At 36.2% G+C, this 20,365-nt stretch overlaps 4 protein-coding genes across 4 annotated transcripts in view; 2 read left to right on the forward strand and 2 right to left on the reverse strand.

Annotated features, from left to right (window-relative positions):
* CBG20389 overlaps positions 1 to 2,672 on the reverse strand; it is a gene marked incomplete at both ends in the record, with an annotated part of 4,896 nt that extends 2,224 nt beyond the window's left edge. The window contains 2 exons of the mRNA XM_045241341.1: positions 194 to 715; positions 1,807 to 2,672. Of these exons, the coding sequence (XP_045097024.1) occupies positions 194 to 715; positions 1,807 to 2,672 (1,388 nt within the window). The remainder of the gene's footprint in view (positions 1 to 193; positions 716 to 1,806) is intronic.
* Positions 2,673 to 5,512: 2,840 nt separating this feature from the next.
* Positions 5,513 to 10,260, forward strand: Cbr-gcy-35 (the record flags this gene model as incomplete). Its single annotated transcript, XM_045241342.1, has 10 exons — positions 5,513 to 5,515; positions 5,564 to 5,637; positions 6,339 to 6,546; positions 6,991 to 7,150; positions 8,133 to 8,425; positions 9,141 to 9,242; positions 9,290 to 9,421; positions 9,777 to 9,899; positions 9,949 to 10,058; positions 10,110 to 10,260. The coding sequence occupies 10 exons, from the start codon at positions 5,513 to 5,515 to the stop codon at positions 10,258 to 10,260; spliced, it is 1,356 nt and encodes a 451-aa protein (XP_045097025.1).
* A 942-nt stretch (positions 10,261 to 11,202) lies between these two features.
* Positions 11,203 to 16,009, reverse strand: CBG20391 (the record flags this gene model as incomplete). Its single annotated transcript, XM_002646490.1, has 3 exons — positions 11,203 to 11,370; positions 12,227 to 12,989; positions 15,927 to 16,009. 3 exons carry the CDS (start codon positions 16,007 to 16,009, stop codon positions 11,203 to 11,205), a joined length of 1,014 nt encoding a protein of 337 aa, XP_002646536.1.
* A 361-nt stretch (positions 16,010 to 16,370) lies between these two features.
* On the forward strand, positions 16,371 to 20,249 carry CBG20392 (the record flags this gene model as incomplete). Its single annotated transcript, XM_045241343.1, has 9 exons — positions 16,371 to 16,407; positions 17,535 to 17,668; positions 17,839 to 17,904; positions 17,999 to 18,011; positions 18,163 to 18,280; positions 18,461 to 18,614; positions 19,400 to 19,478; positions 19,980 to 20,134; positions 20,184 to 20,249. 9 exons carry the CDS (start codon positions 16,371 to 16,373, stop codon positions 20,247 to 20,249), a joined length of 822 nt encoding a protein of 273 aa, XP_045097026.1.
* Between the last annotated feature and the right edge of the window lie 116 nt (positions 20,250 to 20,365).

Below are 20,365 nucleotides of genomic sequence, written 5' to 3' on the forward strand. Positions count from 1 at the left end.
TCATTTCCTGTGACAGATATCAAAAATTTGTCAACTAGTAAAATATTACTGATGAATTGATAAATATATTACTGATGAATTGATAAATATTTTATTAGTTGACAAATTTTTGATATCTTTCACAGGAAATGAGATAATTGAGCTCAAAGTTGACGGGTTGGGTGGGCAATTACCCAAATTCATGAAAACTAACTTTTCCGTCGAAAACTGCTCCTTTCGAATTCGATACATTCCGTCTTTCATTATAATCGTCTGTTTTCCATTATATTCTCCACAATGAATAACCCAACTCGCCGAATCCTTCGCTTGATCATACCGTAGTCCCGGATAGTAGACCTGCTCAAAACTGAGTGTTTCTCCATTAAAAATGAATTGTTCCACATGAATCGTATGTGCATTTTGAGCCATTATGACCCATTTTCCTTCATATTTCTCGGCGTATTTTGGGATTAAATCCCGTTCCACTGGGGCAATCATACACATTTTACATGGAAGATCATAGAAGACACCTTCGTTTTCATTGTAGTAATATTGAATGTACTTGTGTTGAACCTTGTTGTACGTCTTCAATAATTCCTGTTGAGTGTGAGGGCAGAAATACGAGATGAATGGAATTGCTGATGAGAGGAAGCCACAGTAATCCTGTTCCATTTGGGATAGCTCTGGATAGTTTTGACATCTGTGCTCTTCGAGGATGGGAGGAGTTGAGAGGCGTCTGAAACATTTCGAGAGCTTAACTTCAATATCCAAAACAAGGAGTATGATTTTGTTGTTGGAATTCTTGGATTTCGAAAATCCATAAATTTTCGATTTGCTAGATTATTGGACTTTCTTGGAATATTTTTTTTTTTGAAAGTTCTCTCTAATAGAAGCTCACCCAAACCGTCCATTTTGAGCACAATTATCTCGATTCCTGTGAGAGATATCAAAAATGTGTCAACTGATAAAACATTGTTGATATTATGATGCACATTTTTTCAGTGGACAACTTTTAGATATATCTTACGGAAACCGAGATAATTGAGCTCAAAAGCTCGCGACAGTATAGTGTCGACGCAACCAGCGGCGCCGACTGAGCCACGCCCACTTTGAGCTCAGTTGTCTCAGTTCCTGTAAACGATATCAAAAATGTGTCAACTAATAAAATGTTGCTGATATTATGATAAATATTTTATCAGTTGACAACTTTTTGATATCTCTTATATCTATCGAGATAATTGAGCTGAAACTTAACAGTATGAAGTTCCTTCTATCACAGGTTTTACAGTATCTGGATTCTTATGATTTTTGAGTCTTGGATTTTTAAAATTCTAAGGTTTTACGTTTTTTTTTTTGGATTTTTTAATTTTTTGGATTCTTGGATTTTAGGATTTTCAAGTCTTTCTGGCTTTCAAATCAAAGTTTCCATTTTCGAAAAAAAAAATGTGTTTAAAAATTTTTCGAACAAAATCTTTAGATTTCAAAGAGTTTTTGATTTCTGGATTTTTCGGAATATTTTGGATTATCAACTTCATAATCAAAATATCTGAATATTTGAAAAAACCCCTAAAAATCTTAAAAATCCGAAAGTCCAAAAATTCAAAAAAAAAGGAAAAATTCGTCTTCCAACTTTAAGCCTATTTATCTCGGTTCCTTTGAAAGATATCAAAAAGTAATCAACTAATAAAATACAGTTGATATTATGATAAACATTTTGTTAGTTGACCACTTTTTTATATCTCTTACAGAAACTAAGATACATGAGCTCAAAGTGGACGATAAGCTAATAAACAACGTTTGAGGGAAAATCCAAAAAAAGCAGCTCACACCAGCGGACACTCTGCCATTATCTCCGTTTTCTCTCCATTAATCTTGACTTTTCTCAAACTGGACGTCGTCGATCTCTCAATCATGACCGTATCCTTTCCATTCTTAGACTTCCAAACCCCAATCACAGCAGTCTTATCCACAACCTTCGAAGCCGAGTATACCATACTAGGACGTTTGACTTGAGTGAGGACTCCTGTATCCATATCAAACTTGTATTGTTCAACTTTACTGGTAATCCGATTTTTCACAAAAAGCACTTTCTGTCTCAACAAGTCGTCATATTCTGCGTAGAGGGGATTCAAAGACGCTTCTTTGATAACCGGCTGACATTTATCACAGTCATGGGGCCAGAATTTGCCCTGTGCGTGGACGTAGTAGAAGAAATAGTAGCATCCTTCCTTGGAGTTCTTATATCCCAAAAGTCTTGTATTAGTCGATCGACAGATTCCAAACATGAACATGCTTGCTCTAGGTACTGGGTACCCTGATGTTGTCGCCATTGGGATGTAAATGCCTTCGCCGTTCTGGTTGACATGGCCGATGGCGGCTCCGGATGTTGCTCCAGTTGCTGCTCCAGTTGCCACTCCAGCTCCATTGCTACTGCTCGTGGGCTGCACCACGCTATTATGGTTTGTCAAATTCTGCTGAACGACTTGTGCACCTTGTGGATATGGTTGTTGAAGTTGAGACAGAAGACTCTGTTGCTGAAGCAGCAGGTTGTAGAGCTGCATGTTGGATTGCATTTGCACTGGATTCGGTTGTTGGAGCTGGGACATGTAGCTGCCGAATGGTTGATTCATTACTGATTGGCTTTGACTATTCATGATGCTTAATAGGCTATTGATTTGGTTTAAGTCCATCATTTGTACCCCTGAAAAAAAGGTGAAGTTGGGGAACCATGAGCCAGTGAGAGACGAATGATACAGTAAAAGAAAGGCGTGTCAACTCTGAGCAATTTTATCTCAGCCCTTGTAAGAGATATCAAAAAATTCTCAACTGATAAAATATTTTTGATAACATGGTGAACATTTCGTTAGTTGACAACTTTTTGATACCTCTTACAGTAACCGAGATAAATTAGGTCAAAGTTAACAGTTTGGGTGCAACCCAAAAGGAGTAGGTTCAGACCTTAAACTTTGGTCTAATTTATCTTCGTTTGTGTTAGAGATATCAAAAGTCTTTTAACTGATAAAATAATGCTGACATGATGAACATTTTATCAGTAAATGGACAGTCTGAGTTTTTCAAGCTCAATTATCTCGGCTCTTATAAGAGATATCAAAAAGTTGTTAACTGATAAAATTTTTATCATATTTTGAGCAATATTTTATCAGTTGACATAATTTTGATATCTCTGATAGCAACTGAGATAATTTAGCTCAAAGGACAAGCTACCGGCTGTACTACGAGCTTGCAGCCTGCGATCTTTGAGCTCAATTATCTCGGTTCCGATAAAAGATATCATACATTAGTCAACTAATAAAATGTTTCTCATAATATCAGTAACTTTTAATCAGTTGACAGATTTTTGATATTTCGTAGAGTAGCCTAGATAATTGAGCTCAAAGTGAGAGCAGTGAGGGAATGTATGCACACATTATACATTCCATATTGATTCTAATATTGTCCTGTTGGCATGCAAAAAGGAGAAAAGGAACACAAAAAAAAACTTTGCATACATTTTTTCGTGGGAATTCTGAGTTATAAAAGCAAGAAAACTAAAATTTTTTGAAAATTTTGAAAACTTGGCGAAAGTTTTCGAAAAATTCTAAAAAAAAGGCTAAATTTATTGAAAACATATCTGGAAATTTGCAAAAAACGGAAGCCAGAGAGTAAGAGACGCAGAGAAAAAATAATTTTGCAGAAAAAAAAACGTTTTTTTGGTGTCGATGTCGCAAGAGAAAAATAATTGGATTTTTTTGGGAAAAAAACGATTCTAAAGATTTTGGAGCTCTGAAAAAAATGCTCATCATTTTTCGATTTGTCTGAAAATTTCAGATAATATAAAATGAAAATAGAGCTTCATTTTTGTAGTTGACAACTTTTTTGTAAAATTAATTTCAGAGAAGATATGGCCACGTGGAAGCTGAAAATTTAGATTTTGCGATTTCGAGATCATTTTCAGCAGTTGTACAGTTCTTAAATAGTGTAATGTCAATTTTCCAAAAAATAGGCATAATTAATTATTCCAGAACCGTTCAAATTTGGCGCCGAAAATCTGCACCTTTGAATAATTTGAATTTGGCGCCAAAAAAACCAAATAAAAATCCTTATAAACCCAAGAAATCGAAGCCGAAATGGTTGAGGGTAGAGTACAGCAACAGAAAGAATGGCATTGGAAAAAGAAGGGGAGAGAGAGAGAGTAGGAATAGGAGGAGACGCAGACAGTGAGAGAGACAGAGAAAGAGGAAGAAAAAAAAACGATACACTTACACTTTTCCTCTCGTTTTCTCTGCACTCTCTCTCTCTCTTTTTTGCAGCCACGATGTGTATGGAGAAAAAGAAAAAGAAGAAGAATTGTATTTTTATGATGCGGTTAAAAATTACACAGGAAAAATAGAAAAATCGGAGGTGCAAAAGATAGAAAACGGGCTAAAAACGGGCTACGAACTGACCGAAAATAGGCTGAAAACGGGCTAAAAACGAGTCAAAAACGGACCAAAAACGAACAGAAAACAGACAAAAATGAGTTGAAAAACAAGACCACGGAGAAAAACGGACCAAAAACAAACTGAAATTGAGCCAAAAATGGCAAAAGCGGGTTAAAAACGGATCAAAAACGGACCATAAATAGACCAAAACTGGGCTAAAAATAAACCGAAAAGACGCCACAAACGGTCCCAAAATAACTAGAGAATGGACCATAAATGAGCCAAAAACAAACAAAAAACACCGAGGGAAATTCTCAAAAATCGGAAACTCAGAATTGCAGAATCTCAGAATCTCAGAATCTCAGAATCTCAAAATCTCAGAATCTCAGAATCTCAGAATCTCAGAATCTCAAAATCTCAGAATCTCAGAATCTCAGAATCTCAGAATCTCAGAATCTCAAAATCTCAGAATCTCAGAATCTCAAAATCTCAGAATCTCAGAATATCAGAATCTCAAAATCTCAGAATCTCAGAATCTCAGAATCTCAGAATCTCAGAATCTCAGAATCTCAGAATCTCAGAATCTCAGAATCTCAGAATCTCAGAAATCTCAGAATCTCAGAATCTCAGAATTCCAGAGTTGCAGAACTTCTGAAGGTCGAAAGTTCCTGGTCCCCAGGGCCTTCAGATCCACTGAGAGAAGGGAGGGCGTATATCCAAACTAAAACTGCCTTGTTCATAAAATATGTAACAACGAAAACGTGGCTTCTTCTCCTCATTTTCCTCCGGCCAGGTTATCATGCGACCGGGACCGGGACCGGAATAATTAATATCCAAATGACACGCAATCCATAGACGTTTGGACCACTTTTCTGACTTCTTCATCTTCAAAATTTGTATATACCTCCGAAAATTTATAAGTTTTCTTTTCTACCTGAAAATTCTTAAAATTCTCAATATCCTAAAAATCCGAAATTCCTCAAAATTTGATATTCCTAAAAATCTCCTGAAATTCCTAATATTCCGGATACACTGAAAATCTACGATTCCTAAAATTTTGAAGTTCCTGAAGTTCCGAGATTTTAAAAAATCTGAAGACCTGATTGAAGAAAATGGTGAGTTTTTCAAAAATCGCCCAATTCTACAAATTCCATATTTTGCAGTTCGGTTGGATTCACGAAAGTTTCCGACAACTTGTAACTAGAAAGTATGGAAAGGACATTTGGGAGAAAATTGTGTAAGTTCCAAATTTACCATGTTACTCATTTTCGAAAAATTGCGTATTTCATAAAAAATTGAACCAAAACTGAGCGAGTTGTGGTACTTTCAAGTTTAGGTGTTATTTGGGAAATCGAAAAACTACCGTAACCCATTAGGTTTTGAGTTTATCCATTTGAAATCAGGAAATTCGAAAAAAGCATAGAAAATTGGTCAAAATGAGTATAAACAAGGCATAGTTTATTGGAAATCGAAATTTTCGAATTTCGTGATGGGACCCAAAAAGTTAAAATTTTCAAAATTTTGAAACCTAGGCATGCTTATACTCATTTTGAAGCTCTTTTAAAGGTACGTTCAAAACTATTGTTTTCTTCAAAATTGGACTAAAACAGATCGAGATGTGATGATTTTAAGATTTGACCATTTAGGAAAACTGTAAAACTACCGTAACCCATTATGCCTTGAGTCTATTATTTTGAACTCACGAAATTTGAAACATACATTAAAAATGGGCCAAAATGAGTACAAACAAGACAGAGTGCAGTGAAATTCGAAATTTTCGAGTTTCGTGACGGGTCCCAAAAATGGAATTTTTCAAAAATTTTAAAACCTAAGCATGATTATATTCATTTCAAAGCGCTTTTCAAAATACGTTCAATGGTATATTTTTCATTCAATTCGAACTAAAACTGATCGAGTTATAGAATTTTCCATTTTCAGCCACATGGCCAAATTCGAATTGGGCACTGAAAGTGAGATTGCTCATTATTACAACGACGATGAAACGCTTCGTTTGGTCAACTCGATGGCCAATGTGATTGGAATTCCAATTGAAGAAATCTGGGAGGCTTATGGTGGATTCTTGATTCAATTCACCATGGAAACCGGCTGGGATGAGCTGCTGAGAGCAATGGCTCCAGATCTAGAAGTAAGGAATCAGGGATATGGTAGTTTGAAAGACTTAGGGTAGTCTGAATGACCCTAGAAGATTGAAAAAGCGCTCAGAAACATCACAAAAAACAAAACAAAAAACACAAGAGGAATCGAACCCCTGACCTTGCGCATATGAGCGCACACCACATCCCCGACACCACCGCGCTGACTTTTACCACTTTTGTGGGAAGCGCTTAAGTGGTCGGCACTTGCTCGGCTTCTCAGAGGTGTTTGAGTGACCGGAAGGCACTTTTGTAATTCCGTGAGTCAAGGATTTTGGGATTTTCAGATTTTTTGAACTCCAATTCAAGATTTAAAGAAGAAAATCCAGAAAAAGCAAATCCATAGATCGAAAATAAGCTGGGGTGGTGACCTCTTGATAACTTATTCATTTTGATGATCTATGACTTAAAAAACAACTACAAACTACAAACTACAGGGCTTTCTGGACTCTCTCGATTCTCTACACTATTTCATTGATCATGTGGTGTACAAGACGAAGCTCCGTGGACCATCATTCCGATGTGATGTGCAGGCGGATGGAACACTTTTGCTTCATTACTACTCGAAACGTAGTGGATTGTATCCCATTGTTAAAGGTACAGTAATCCAATAATTTTGAAACAAGACATGTTTATACTCATTTTGAAGCTCTTTTTATGTCAAGTTTGAATTCTTAAATTTCATGAAAATTGGAGCAAAACTGGCTGAGTTACAGTGATTTTAAGTTTTAGTCCTTTTTTTTTGGGAAGTTTAAAAACTACTGTAACCCGTTAGGTTTTGAGTTTATGATTTTGAAATGTTGGAATTCAAAATATTCATAGAAAGAGGATTAAAACAAGTACAAACAAGACATAGTTCGGTGGAAAAATGTTTCTTAGAGTTTCGTGGTGGGACCCAGAAAAGTGTAAATTTGCAAAAATCTTTAAAGTTAGGCATGATTATACTCATTTTGAAGCTAATTTGATTGCAATTCTAACCGGTTAAAATGAGTATAATCACGTCATAGTTACGTGGGAATTGAAATTTTCGAATTTCGTGGTGGGACCCAACAAGTGGCGATTTTCAAAAAGTCCTGAAACTAGGCATGATTATACTCATGTTGAAGCTCTTTTGATGACAATTTCAAATTTTCCTAGAAATTGAATCAAAACTGGCCGAGTTACATTAGTTTTACCTTGAAATCGCAGTAAAAGCCGAATAACTCGGTCAGCTTTGGTTCGAATTTCATGAAATGTAGAAATTTGAACTTGTTTTCAACAGAGCTTCAAAATAAATATAATCATGCCTAGGTTTCAAATTTTTTGAAACTCGAGATTTTTGGGTCCCACCACGAAATTCGAAAATTTCGATTTCCACCAAACTATACCATGTTTATACTCATTTTAACCGGTTTTTCGTGCTTGTTTCAAAATTTCTTATTTCAAATTTTAAAAATGAGAAACAAAGGGATTACGGTGGTTTTTAGATATCCCAAAAAGGACGAAATCTTGAAATTACCATAATTCGATCAGTTTTGGTTCAATTTTTATGAAATTTAGGTCAAATTGTCAGGTTTTTCATGAGCTAGTACTTTTCCAGGTGTTGTTCGTGAAGTGGCTCGTCGTATCTACGACACAGAAGTCGTCATGAAGGTTCAAGAACGAAAGCAAGAGCATTTGGATGCATTCGTCACGGAGCACGTTGTTTTTGTCATTACCCAAATTGAGAATGCCAATAGTGTCCAACAGAAATCGATTTCTTCAAAAGCCGACTCTCAAATTGATTTGTCAACGGTATTATTCATTCGTCGACGGTTGACCGCGTGGAAATTAGTACCCCATCATTCTCTGACGGATTCTCCAAAAATCCCAAAAGATTCGGAGCAAGAAGAAGTAGGTCTAAAACCGAGGCCTTTTTAGGCCTCTTTTGTAGGCTTATTTTCGGTTTTAGACCTACTTCACGGGGGGCCTAATTTCCATTTGAAAATTAACGCAAAAATTACCGTAAAACTTGTTTTTCAACTTTGAGCTAGTATATCTCGGTTACTGTCAAAGATATAAAAAAGTTGTCAACTGATAATTTGTTTATCATAATCTCACCATGATTTTATTAGTTAAAACTTTTTTGATATCTCTTACAGTAACCAAGATAAATTAGCTCAAAGTTGAGGATCCTATTATCTAGGATTGCACATCTGGCCGTCAAGTTTGAGCCAATTTATCTCACTTTCTAGTTGAAGATATAAACAATTGTCAATTGATAAGATGTTGCTGACATTATGACAAACATTTTATCAGTTGTCGACTTTTTGTTGTCTCTTACAGTAACCGAGATAATTGAGCTCAAATATACAAGTGAGGGGGGGGGGGGGGGGGGTCGGATTGCGTCACCAGTATACTTGCCTCGCTTTAAGCTCAATTATCTCGGTCCCTATCAAAGATATAAAAAATATGTCAACTAATAAAATATTTGTCATAATATCACTAACATTTTGTTAATTGACACATTTCTAATATCTCTTACAGTAACTGAGATTATTGAGCTCAAAGTGAAAGGGCCCTTCTATTACAGGTTTTACGGTGATCGTCCAAAAATTTTGTTTTCCAGGGAATTTATGAAATCTCATCTACGGACTTTGGTTTGGCCTTCCCTTATCACATTTGCTTCGATCCGGACCTTTTTCTCGAACACTTTGGGAATTTTATCAAGGTTTTTTTAGCCCCGCCCCTTTTTTAAGCCACGCCTCTTTTTTTCAGAAAACCTACCCAAATGCAACGAGACAAGAGACAAGAGTCACCGATTTGTTGGAGTTGGTCCATCCGGAAGTTCCATTTTCATACGAATCGATTAAGTATTACAAAAATTCACTTTTTGTGTTTAGATTGAAGGTAAGATTTTTCAAAGGAAAAACTACCGTAATCCAGTAGGTTTAGAGTTTAGCATTTTTTAATTATGAAATTTCGATTTTCGTGGTGGGACCCAAAAAAGTGCAAATTTTCAAAAAATTTGGAACCTAGGCATGATTATACTCATTTTGAAGCTCTTTCAAAAATACGTTGAACGGTTTGTTGTTTATTCAAGTTGAACAAGAACTTGTCGAGTTACAGTAAGTTTCGTGTCGGGACCCCAATTTCTCCAAATTTCAAAATTTCAAAAACCTAGTCGTGTTTATACTCATTCTGAAGCATTTTTAAAGACAAATTCGAAAAAAATATTTTTAAGGCAAAAAAATCAATGTTTAAGGGTCTCGGAGACATTGTCCATAACCCATCGGATGAGGCGAAAACCGTTCTTCTCAAGGGCTCAATGGTTTTTATCGATGAGGGAAAATACATATTGTACATGTGCAGCGTTAATGTGACTACTGTAAGTGTACTGTAATTTATCGATTATCGATTTATCGATTTTTTATCAGGTTCGCGAGCTGATCGAAAGAAATTTGCATTTATCGGACATGCAACGTCACGACGGTACTCGTGACGTCATCATGTTGAATCAGAGCAGAATGAGTCAAGTCGAATTGAAGTTCGTGATGCTGAAAACAGTGTCAGCTTTGAAAAATCCAAAAATTTTCAGCCGGACCCTTGAAGAAACCACGAAGAAATTGAAGAAAATGGCTCAAGAGCTGGAAATTGAGAAGCAAAAAACCGATGAGCTCCTCTGTGAACTAATGCCTGCCTCCGTCGCGGATAGTCTTAGAAGTGGAAAGACTATGGACGCAAGTTAGTTGTTTTTCAGTCAGAATAACCGTAAAATCATGGAAAACGGAGTAAAATGAGCCGAGTTATGGGGGGTTTTGCATTTTTTTTTCGGATTTTTGAAGCAAAATCTACCGTAACTCTTCTAGAATTCGGTTTGAGTGTTTGAAATTTAAAAAATTGAATTTGGGAGTAAAAATGCGTCTAAATGAGTATAAACAAGACATGGTTTCTCGAAATTTTGAATTTTCGTGGTGGGACCCAAAAATCGAAAACTTCAATTTTTTCTAAACCTAGTCATGTTTATACTTATTTTGAAGCTCTTTTGATACTATGTCCAATTGCGGTAAAATTTTCAAATTTGCATAAAAACTGACCAAGTTACGGTAGTTATAGATTTCAGGTCATTTTCGTGGCGGGACCCAAAATTTCAAAACTTCCGCGAAACTAGTCGTGTTTATACTCATTTTAAAGCTTTTCTAACATTTAAGCTGAATGTAGTGAAATTTTCAAATTTGTTTTCAAAAAATTTTTCAAATTTTTTTTTCAAAAAAAACTGACCAAGTTACGGTAGTTCTAAGTGTTCCGTCATATTCGTGGTGGGACCCAAAATTTCAAAACTTCCGCAACCCTAGTCATGATTATACTCATTTTGAAGCTCTTTTGAAGGCAAATCCAACAAAAATGTTTACAAAATGTGAAACTGAAATTTTCATTCACTTGGGGATAAATATACAAAAAAAAACATTGATACATTCAAGTACAGTATACAAGAGGTAGATCAATATTCGGCGGGAGAGGGGATTTTTTACATGTTTTCGGGGGTGATTTTTTGAGATTCGCTGAGGTTTTTAATGAATTTTTCAAAATCAAAATTCTGGTTTTCCTGAGTTGAGGGGTGTGAGGTAGATTCAGAGAGATAGATCAAAAGAAATGAGAGAACAAGAGACACAGAGAAAAAAGAGACCAAATTACAAAAAGTCGCCAGTCTTGATGCCCTTGGCGCGGTTCGGGAAGAAAATCGCAAAAATTTCGAAGAGTTGAGCGTAGGTGGCGGTTGGCTTCAACGCGAGAAGCATGTCACAGCTGCGGCGAAAGCCGACGTAGTCCAAATAGAAGGCGATTGTGGTGAGAATAACCTAAAAATTTGAATTTGTTAATTGTATAGCTACATTTTGAGCTAAAAATCACAAAAATCTGTTGGAAATGAGCCAAGTTACGATGGATTTTAAGTTTTGGTATTATTGAGAAATCGAGAAACCTACCGTAACCCAATAGCTTTTGAGTTTAGGTCATCAAAATTATAAAAGTTGAAATAAGCACAAAACACTGGTCGAAATGAGTATAAACACGGCATAGTTGAGCGGAAATTGAAATTTTCGGTTTTCGTGTTGGGACCCAAAACATGGAAATTTTCAGAAACCTTGAAAATTAGACATCATTATACTCATTTTGAAGGGTTGTCAAAGTAACGTTTAGTGATGAAATTTTCATTTGAGTCCGACAAAAAACTAGCCGAGTTGCGGTAATTTCAGTTTTTCGTGGCGGGACCCAAAAATTGCGACTTTCAACTTTTTTGGAACCTAGGCATGATTGTACTCATTTTGGAGCATTTTTGAAGACACGTTCAATGATATTATTTCCACTGAAATTCGACGAACACTGGTGGAGTTACAGTATTTTCAGTTTTCGCGAAAAAATAGGCAAAAACTGAAACTACCGTATCTTGCTCAGTTTTGACGTAAACTCAAAAATTTGGATAACACTAAATTTGTTGTGAAAAGAGCTTCAAACTGAGTATAAACACGGCTATACTGCTAAAAATTCGAAATTTTCGAAAATTTGGGTCCCAACACGAAAAATCCAGAAGTTCGAATTTTAAACAAAGTATACCTTGTTTATACTTATTTTGACGCATTTTTCATGCTAATTACGAATATTGAGGTTTCCAAACTCTGAACTCAAAATTTAAAGAACTACGGTATAAAAACTAACCACAGCGCACGCTCCATTAAACTCCACAGGCGTGGCGCATCCCTTGAGAAGTTGCACAATTTCCTGTGGACGGAGCACGTTCTCCTTGAGCATCTGAACCATTGGAGTGATTCTCTCATCCCAGTCCCCATACAAACATTCCATGCGTTTCTCAACGTTTTTCACGAATTTCTCAGCTTTTCCAGTGACTAGGATACTGTAGAGACTTCTGGAAGGAAGCTTTCCTTTCCAGCATCCACCGCATCGTTGGACTGATGAATTTTCCGATTTTTTGGGATTTTTGACAGGGAGGGTGATGACGTAGAGACGATTCGCTGGGAATGCGTATTTACAAATATCACATGGCATATCTTGAAGTTTTGAGATTCCCAACTCCTCTAGCTCATGCTCCATAGCCTCTTGAAGTGATCGAAGGTGCTCTGTTCTTGATGACGTGGACACTTGGCACAGTGCCAATTGATTCTTCTTTGGTCCTCCTGCTCCTTGCTCCTCGGCCAACTGAGCAAGAACTCTAGAAGCGCCTGCCTGGCAGAACGCCGCTGTTGAATCCATGCTTCCTGTGAACTTCTGAAGTCCAATCGCCAAATCGATGCTGACTCGTGGAGTGTAGAGTGGAGCCAGAAGATTCGCCTGTTGTTGTTTTTGAGCTGCTTGACGCGCTTTTTGAGCCTGGCGAGTGTTTACTGGGACCAACGCCAACGATGTTGATGATTCTGGCTCGTTTACAAACTTTTCAATGAGCTCGTGAGCGTCCAGACGGCGTCTGAAAAAATTTTAGTTTTTTTGGCTGAAAATGAGCCTTTCGTGGTGGGACTCACAATCTCAAAAGTTCTTTTTTTCCAAACCTAGTCATGTTTATGCTCATTTGAAATCGTTTTCGAAGTTACGTTTAATGGTAAAATTTTCACTGGGATCCGAGTAACACTGGGGGAGTTATGATGCTTTCAAGTTTTGGTACGTTTCGTGCCGGGACCCGAAAAACCAAAATTCCCAAACCTAATCATGTTTATACTCATCTTGAAGCATTTTTAATTTTAATTTCAACAATACAACTTTTATTCAAATTCGACCAAAACTGGCTGAGTTATGGGGCTTTCAAGTTTTGTTTTTTTATTTTTTATTTCGTGGTGGGACCCAAAAAAGTAAAAATTTTCAAAAATTTTGGAAACTAGGCATGATTATACTCATTTAAAAGTTTTTTCAAAGTTACGTTCAATGATAAAAAAGTCCTTGAAATCCAACGAAAATTGGCTGAGTTACGGTATTTCCAATTTTTCGTGTCGGGACCCGAAAAAATCGAAATTTTCGAAACCTAGTCATGATTATACTTGTTTTGAAGCTCTTTATAAAGTACGTTTAATGATATAATTTTCAATTGAATTCGATCAAATCTGGCCGAGTTATGGGGATTTCAATTTTGGTTTTTTTTTCGTGTCGGAACCCGAAATTTCAAAATTTCCGAAAATTCAAATCTTCATTCCAGGTGGCTCCATGCTCTAAACCTCAATTTGCTTCTTTCTCCTCTCTTTTATCCGTATTAATGGGGTTGGTCCTCGAACCGAGTCAATTATTATGGACTTACGAGGGGGCCTCAGGAAAATAATTGGCTAGGGATTAGAGATCGTTCAAGAGAGATTGCTTTTAAGAAATTTTGCTAATGAGAGTTTTCCCTAGTAAGAAATTGTGTTATTAAGAAAGTTTGCTAATAAGAAATTTCGCTATTAATACGTTTTTCTAGTAAGAAGTTTTGCTAATAAGAATGTCTAGAAATTTGATCTTATGTTCAAAGCTAGAGCCAGTGAGGAGACAATTTTGAGCCAAGAAACAGATATTTTGTTATTTTGATCTACTTGATTGACCAGGTAAACAGAAAGAGGGAGAAGTAAACATTATATGACTCCCCACGGCTTTTTGAGTAGAAGAGAGGCTATAACCTATTACATGAATTACTCATCCACTTGACTTTTAGGGTTTGCGGAGTCTAAAGGCGCAGGAGCATATGAACACTTTGAGCTCAATTATCTTGGCTCCTTTGAAAGATATCAAAAAGTGGTCAACTGCTAAAGTGTTTGTCATAATATCAGCTACGTTTTATCACTTGACAAATTTTTAATATCTCTTATAGGAGCTGAGATAATTGAGCTCAAAGTTGGCGGCCAGCTTTCCGTGGCTATCACATGCTCTTTTTTGACCTTTTCATTACATCAGAATCTGCTGATGGATTATTTATATTCCCCAAACTCTTTCCTCTAATCAAAAATAATTCAGCTGACTAGAACTAATACTACACAGCGTGTGCCAAGTGGTGGTGACTAGTACAAACGGATCAGAGATTATAATAGAGCGGATTTTGCAATTTCGTGATGCCCCAGGTGGATTTATTGAAAATAAGAGTTGACGGGTTGTCAAAAACAGAGTTTTTTAATTAGGGTACTTTTGCCTAGCTTGTCAATTCGTCCTGTTCCGATTTGGGCATTTTTAAGGCATGTCCATGAGTTTGACGCCGGTTTGCTATCTAGCAATCTTTGAGCCTCGTTATCTCGTCTTCTGTAGAAGATATCAAGTAGTTGTCAACTGACAAAATGTTAATCATATTATTAGTTATATTTTGCAGGTTGACCATTTTCAGATATCTTTCACAGGGGCCGAGATAAATTGGCTTAAACAAACTACCCGGGCGACCCCCGGCAGTGGCCACCATTTGCACAGCCTTGTCGGCTACCCAATTCATTCTTGGACAGGTTTAGCACCGTCCGTTCAGTCCTACTGTCATCATTACATCATTCTTTGACAAAGGACCCTTTCTATCTTCTCATCTACATACACAAACACCCGTCTTCAGATAGCACACAAAGTAGTTATTATGGGGGTGGTCATGGGAAGGACGGGATGCCAAAAAACACATGACCAGATGACCCGGGACCGTTTGACCCCTTTTTCAAGGGAGATGGTCCATCTGCCAATTAGCTAGGTCTAGTTATTTTGTGTGGTTGTGGTGGTTCACGTGAATTGGGTGAGGAGTGTCGCGCTGTTGAGCTACGCGGTCGGTGACCGATATCGCATATGCTCACTTTGAGCCCATCTATCTCTTTTCCCGTAAAATATGTCAAAAAGTGTTTAACTAACAAAACGTTAAACATAAAATTTGCAGTATTTTATCAGTTTAAACTTTTTTTAAAGCTTTTACAAGAACCGAGATAAACTGGGTCAAAGTTAACAACTGTGAGGGCCGCAAAATCGGCAGGCGGCGAGCCAAATTATCTAGTTTTCTGTGAAAGCTAACAAAAAGTTGCCAATCACTAAAATGTAGCTGATATTATTATAAACATTTTTCAGTTGACCACTTTTTAATAGCTTATACAGTTGCCAAGATAAATTAGGTCAAAGTGGGTAGCTGCGCGGCCGGCGGCGCACATGTGAAGGTTACCATGGGGGTACCTACTTTAAGCCAGCGCATCTAGTTTCCTGTGAGAGCTATCAAAAAGGTGTAAACTAACAAATTACTTATCATGAAGTGTAAAATATTTTGGCAGTTGAAACTTATTTTATATATTTCTCGGGAATCGAGATAAATTTAGTCAAAGTTAGAACTTGAATTTTGCCTGACCTAGAAATTAGCTGTGGAAGCTTCTAAAGGAGCAAACTTAGGACATCTTGCCCAACTCTGGGCACCTTGCCCGAACAAAAACCTCAAACTAACCTCTCCAAAATCTGTCGATCCGTCTCACAAAGTGTCTGGAACGTCTTGCTGCTTCTGATGTCTTCTTGAATGGCCAACTCCATCTTGTACGGATTTTTAGGGACTTTTTATGGGATTAAATATAGAAATGAATAAAGAAAATTTGACTAGAATAAAGAATAGGAATAAATGCACCCGGAATGTGAAAAAAAAAACGGAATCGACAAGAGCCTAGTGACTAGAGAACAACCACCGACCAGAGTGCCTTCCCCCCGGCCCTGCGCAATGGACAAGACGGGCGGCTTCTCTCGCACTCTCTCACTTTTCAACGCTCTCTCGCTGGCCTCGTGCGTATGCTGACCCCGAGGCAGGCGAGAGATTGGGGGAATTGAGAGAGTGCGAGAGAAATTAGAGAAAATCGAAGAAGGGGTGCGGTGGAGAGGACGACAACGACGACGGGGAAGAATGTATCTTTATGGACTCTCGCACGTCAGATGGCGAGGTAGGAAGAATAGAATAGAATATAGAAGACGTCGAATTTTTAGACATTGCTCAGCGTTAATGAGATCCTGGGGAATGGGGAAGAAGATGGGGTGGAATAATATGGGAAGAAAACCTAAGGGAACATTAAAATCGCATAAATTGAAAAATTCTGAATTTCTAGAAAATTCCAGATTTCCCGGATCTGGACTTTCAGGATTACTGGGAATTTTTGAAATTGAAAGGAAAAAATAGCATTAAACATCCATTGAGGGATCCTTGGACTGTTTGGAAACGGAAAATTCCAGAAAATTAGAAGTTTTGAAAATCTTAGAAATTTGGAATTTAGGAATTTTCTGGGATTCTCTGGAATTTCCGAATTTCTGAATTTTTGAAATTTTGGAGCTTCTGAAATTTGAACTCTTGAATTTTCCAGAATTTCAAAAAAAAATAACAAGTTTGCAAAATTCTTAATCGTCTAATTTTTTAGAAACTTTTGGATATTTTGAGGTTTTCGATATTTTTTTGGAATTTCTGAGATTTTCAAGTTCTATGATAACTCGGTCTGTTTAGATCCATTTTCAATAAAAATTTCAGATTTGGACTTGTTATCAAAAGAGCTTCAATATGAGTATATTCATGACTTGGTTTCAAAAATGTTCAAAAAATTCCATTTTTTGGGTACCACCACGAAAGCTACCAAAATTTAAAAGCATCATAACTCTGCCAGTTTTGATTCAAGCTTGATGAAAATTGCAAGTTTGAATTTTTCATCGTAGCAGCTTCAAAATGAGTGTAATCATGACCTGGTTACAAACAATTTGAAAACCGCCAGGCTTGGGTCCCACCACGAAAAGACCAAATCTTGATAGCATCATAACTCGATCAGTTTTGATTCAATTTCTAGGAAAATTGCAAATTTGAAATTGTCATCAAAAGAGCTTCAAAATGAGTATAATCATGCCTAGTTTCAGAACTTTTTGAAAATCGCCACTTGTTGGGTCCCACCACGAAATTCGAAAATTTCAATTCCCACGTAACTATGACGTGATTATACTCATTTTGACCGGTTTTTCGTGCTTGTTTCAAATTTCATAACTTCAAAAAAATAACCTCAAGACCCAAAGGATTACGGTAGCTTTTTTCCAGAAGAATTCGCGGATTGCACTCTCCTCTTCACCGACATTGTCACATTTACCAACATTTGTGCCCTCTGTACACCATATGACGTCGTCACCCTTCTCAACGATCTTTATCTTCGATTTGATCGATTGGTCGGATTGGTAAGAGCAAAAAAGAGCTTCTGGGAAGTTTCTGGGTGGAGAACCTTGGATTTTAGGATTCTGAAATTATGAAATTCTGAGATACGAATAAATAAGGAGGACTGTAATCTTACAGTAATCCTTAAATATTAAAATCTGAAATTCGAAAGATCTGAAATTCTGAATTTCAGCACGACGCCTACAAAGTGGAAACCATTGGCGATGCCTATATGATCGTTGGGGTGTCCCAGAGCACTGTGAGAATCATGCGGAGAGAGTTTTGAATATTTCCATTGGTGGGTTAAAAGAGGATTACTGTAGTTTCCGATTTTTGGGTTACTGTAGTTTAAGGTAGCATTCCTTGGTGTGATGTAGTACTGAATGAAGTAGTTCAAAACCTCTTTTAGGATTACTGTACCTACTAATTGACGGCTGTACCTTCTTTTTGGATTACTGTAGTTTTCTGGAATACTGAAGTTTTCATTTTTGAGTTACTGTATTTCAAAATTTTCCAGGAATGTTGATGGAATCCAAATTGGTCCTTTCTCCAATCACCCATAAACCCATCAAAATTCGTTTGGGCGTTCATTGTGGTCCCGTTGTTGCCGGAGTTGTTGGAATTAAAATGCCAAGGTTTGTAGTCTTTTTGGGTTACTGTAGCTTGTAGCTTTCATCGGCTACTGTAGACAAGGTAGTCTCTTCGGCTTACTTTTTAGTTCCTTCAGATTAAAATTACTGTATTAATTCACTACTGAATCTCATGTTTGGTCTACTGTAGCCTCTCTAGGATTACTGTAACTCAATTTTTTGCAGATACTGTCTTTTTGGGGATACTGTAAACGTGGCGAACAAAATGGAATCGAATGGAATTCAATGCAAAATTCATGTCAGCGAATCGGCGAAGCTGAATGGCCTCAAAGCGAATCCTTCTTACGTTTTCATTGATAGAGGAAATACAGAAATTCGGGTACTGTAGATTTGGGCTACTGTAGTTTTTCGGTTTTTGGGGTTATTGTAGCTTTTCTAAATGTCTAGTAATAAGGGTACTATTTTCTTTCTCAGAAACGCTGTTAGGATTACTGTAGATTTGAAGGTAGATTTCTATTTCTAAGCTTCTTGGAGTACTGTAGTTTCTACAGACCTTTGTAGGCTTACTGCTATGAATGTGTCTCCTTGTTGGATTACTGTGCTTTTCGATTTTTAGGGTTACTGTGTTTTCGCAGGTTACGGTAGGAAGGGGCGATCTAGAGCTACTGTAGTGATAATGGTTCAGGATTACTGTGGTTACTAATACTATTGTATTATAGTATGAATTTTCAGGTTACTGTAGTTTTTAGAACTATTGTAGGAATACTGAAAATTTGATTTTTTTTTTAAAGGATTACTGTAGTTTTTTGAATTACTGTAGATTCGAAGGGTTACGGTAGCTTTCTCGTTTTCAGTTCCCTGGGGTACTGCAGTTTTAATGGAACATTGTAGGACTATTGTAAGAAAGGTACTTCCTTTTTGTAGTACTGTAGTTTTCATTTTTGGGTTACTGTAGATTTTTTGGACTACTTTAACTTTTATGATAAAAAAGAATTGGTTACTGTAGTTTCTTGGATTACTGTATCTTTTATAGGTTACTATAGGATTACTGCAGAAATAAGGTTACGGTAGGCTCTTCAATTTCATTTTCTGTTTCTTTAGGATTACAGTAATTCTTTTTGGGTTACTGTAGTTTTTCCGGATTACTGTAGTTTCATTTTTCAGGGAAAAGGAATGATGTACACATTCTTTTTAGAGCGAAACGATCGGAAAAGTGTTTGGGAGCTTTGTGCCAGACCGAGATGTATGTTTTTTTGATTTTCAGGAATTTTGGAAACTCAAAACTTTGAGATTTCAAAAACTCAAAATTCAAAAATTCAAAAATTCAAAAATTCAAAAATTCAAAAATTCAAAAATTCAAAAATTCAAAAATTCAAAAATTCAAAAATTCAAAAATTCAAAAATTCAAAAATTCAAAAATTCAAAAATTCAAAAATTCAAAAATTCAAAAATTCAAAAATTCAAAAATTCAAAAATTCAAAAATTCAAAAATTCAAAAATTCAAAAATTCAAAAATTCAAAAATTCAAAAATTCAAAAATTCAAAAATTCAAAAATTCAAAAATTCAAAAATTCAAAAATTCAAAAATTCAAAAATTCAAAAATTCAAAAATTCAAAAATTCAAAAATTCAAAAATTCAAAAATTCAAAAATTCAAAAATTCAAAAATTCAAAAATTCAAAAATTCAAAAATTCAAAAATTCAAAAATTCAAAAGTTCTAAATTCTAAATTTCTAAAATTTCAGCCGGCGAGCAAACCATCGACGGCTACATGGAGCTCCACGACCAAGCCATTTATCAAGAAGAGGGTACTGTAGAATCCCAAAATGCCGAAAACGGGACCACCCATACAACAAATGCTTCAAATAACAATAATACTCATCATTCGGGACGAAAAATGGTATATCTTCGAAAAATTAAGCTGAGCAATCTTTTTAAAAAAATTTCAGATGAATGGCTCAAGTGTGGACCCAGGAAGTCATCATGTTCGATCACCAACTTGCACAATTTGCTGAAATTTTTGGAAATTTTTTTTTTTTTTTAATTTTTTTCAAAAATTATTTTTTTTTTTTTTATCACAACGTATTATTTTTTTAAATAGAAATTTTTAAAAATTTCAATAAATATATTT

The sequence above is a fragment of the Caenorhabditis briggsae genome (genome assembly GCF_000004555.2).
Source record: "Caenorhabditis briggsae complete genome, chrI, whole genome shotgun sequence".
NCBI classification, from domain to species: Eukaryota; Metazoa; Nematoda; class Chromadorea; order Rhabditida; family Rhabditidae; genus Caenorhabditis; species Caenorhabditis briggsae.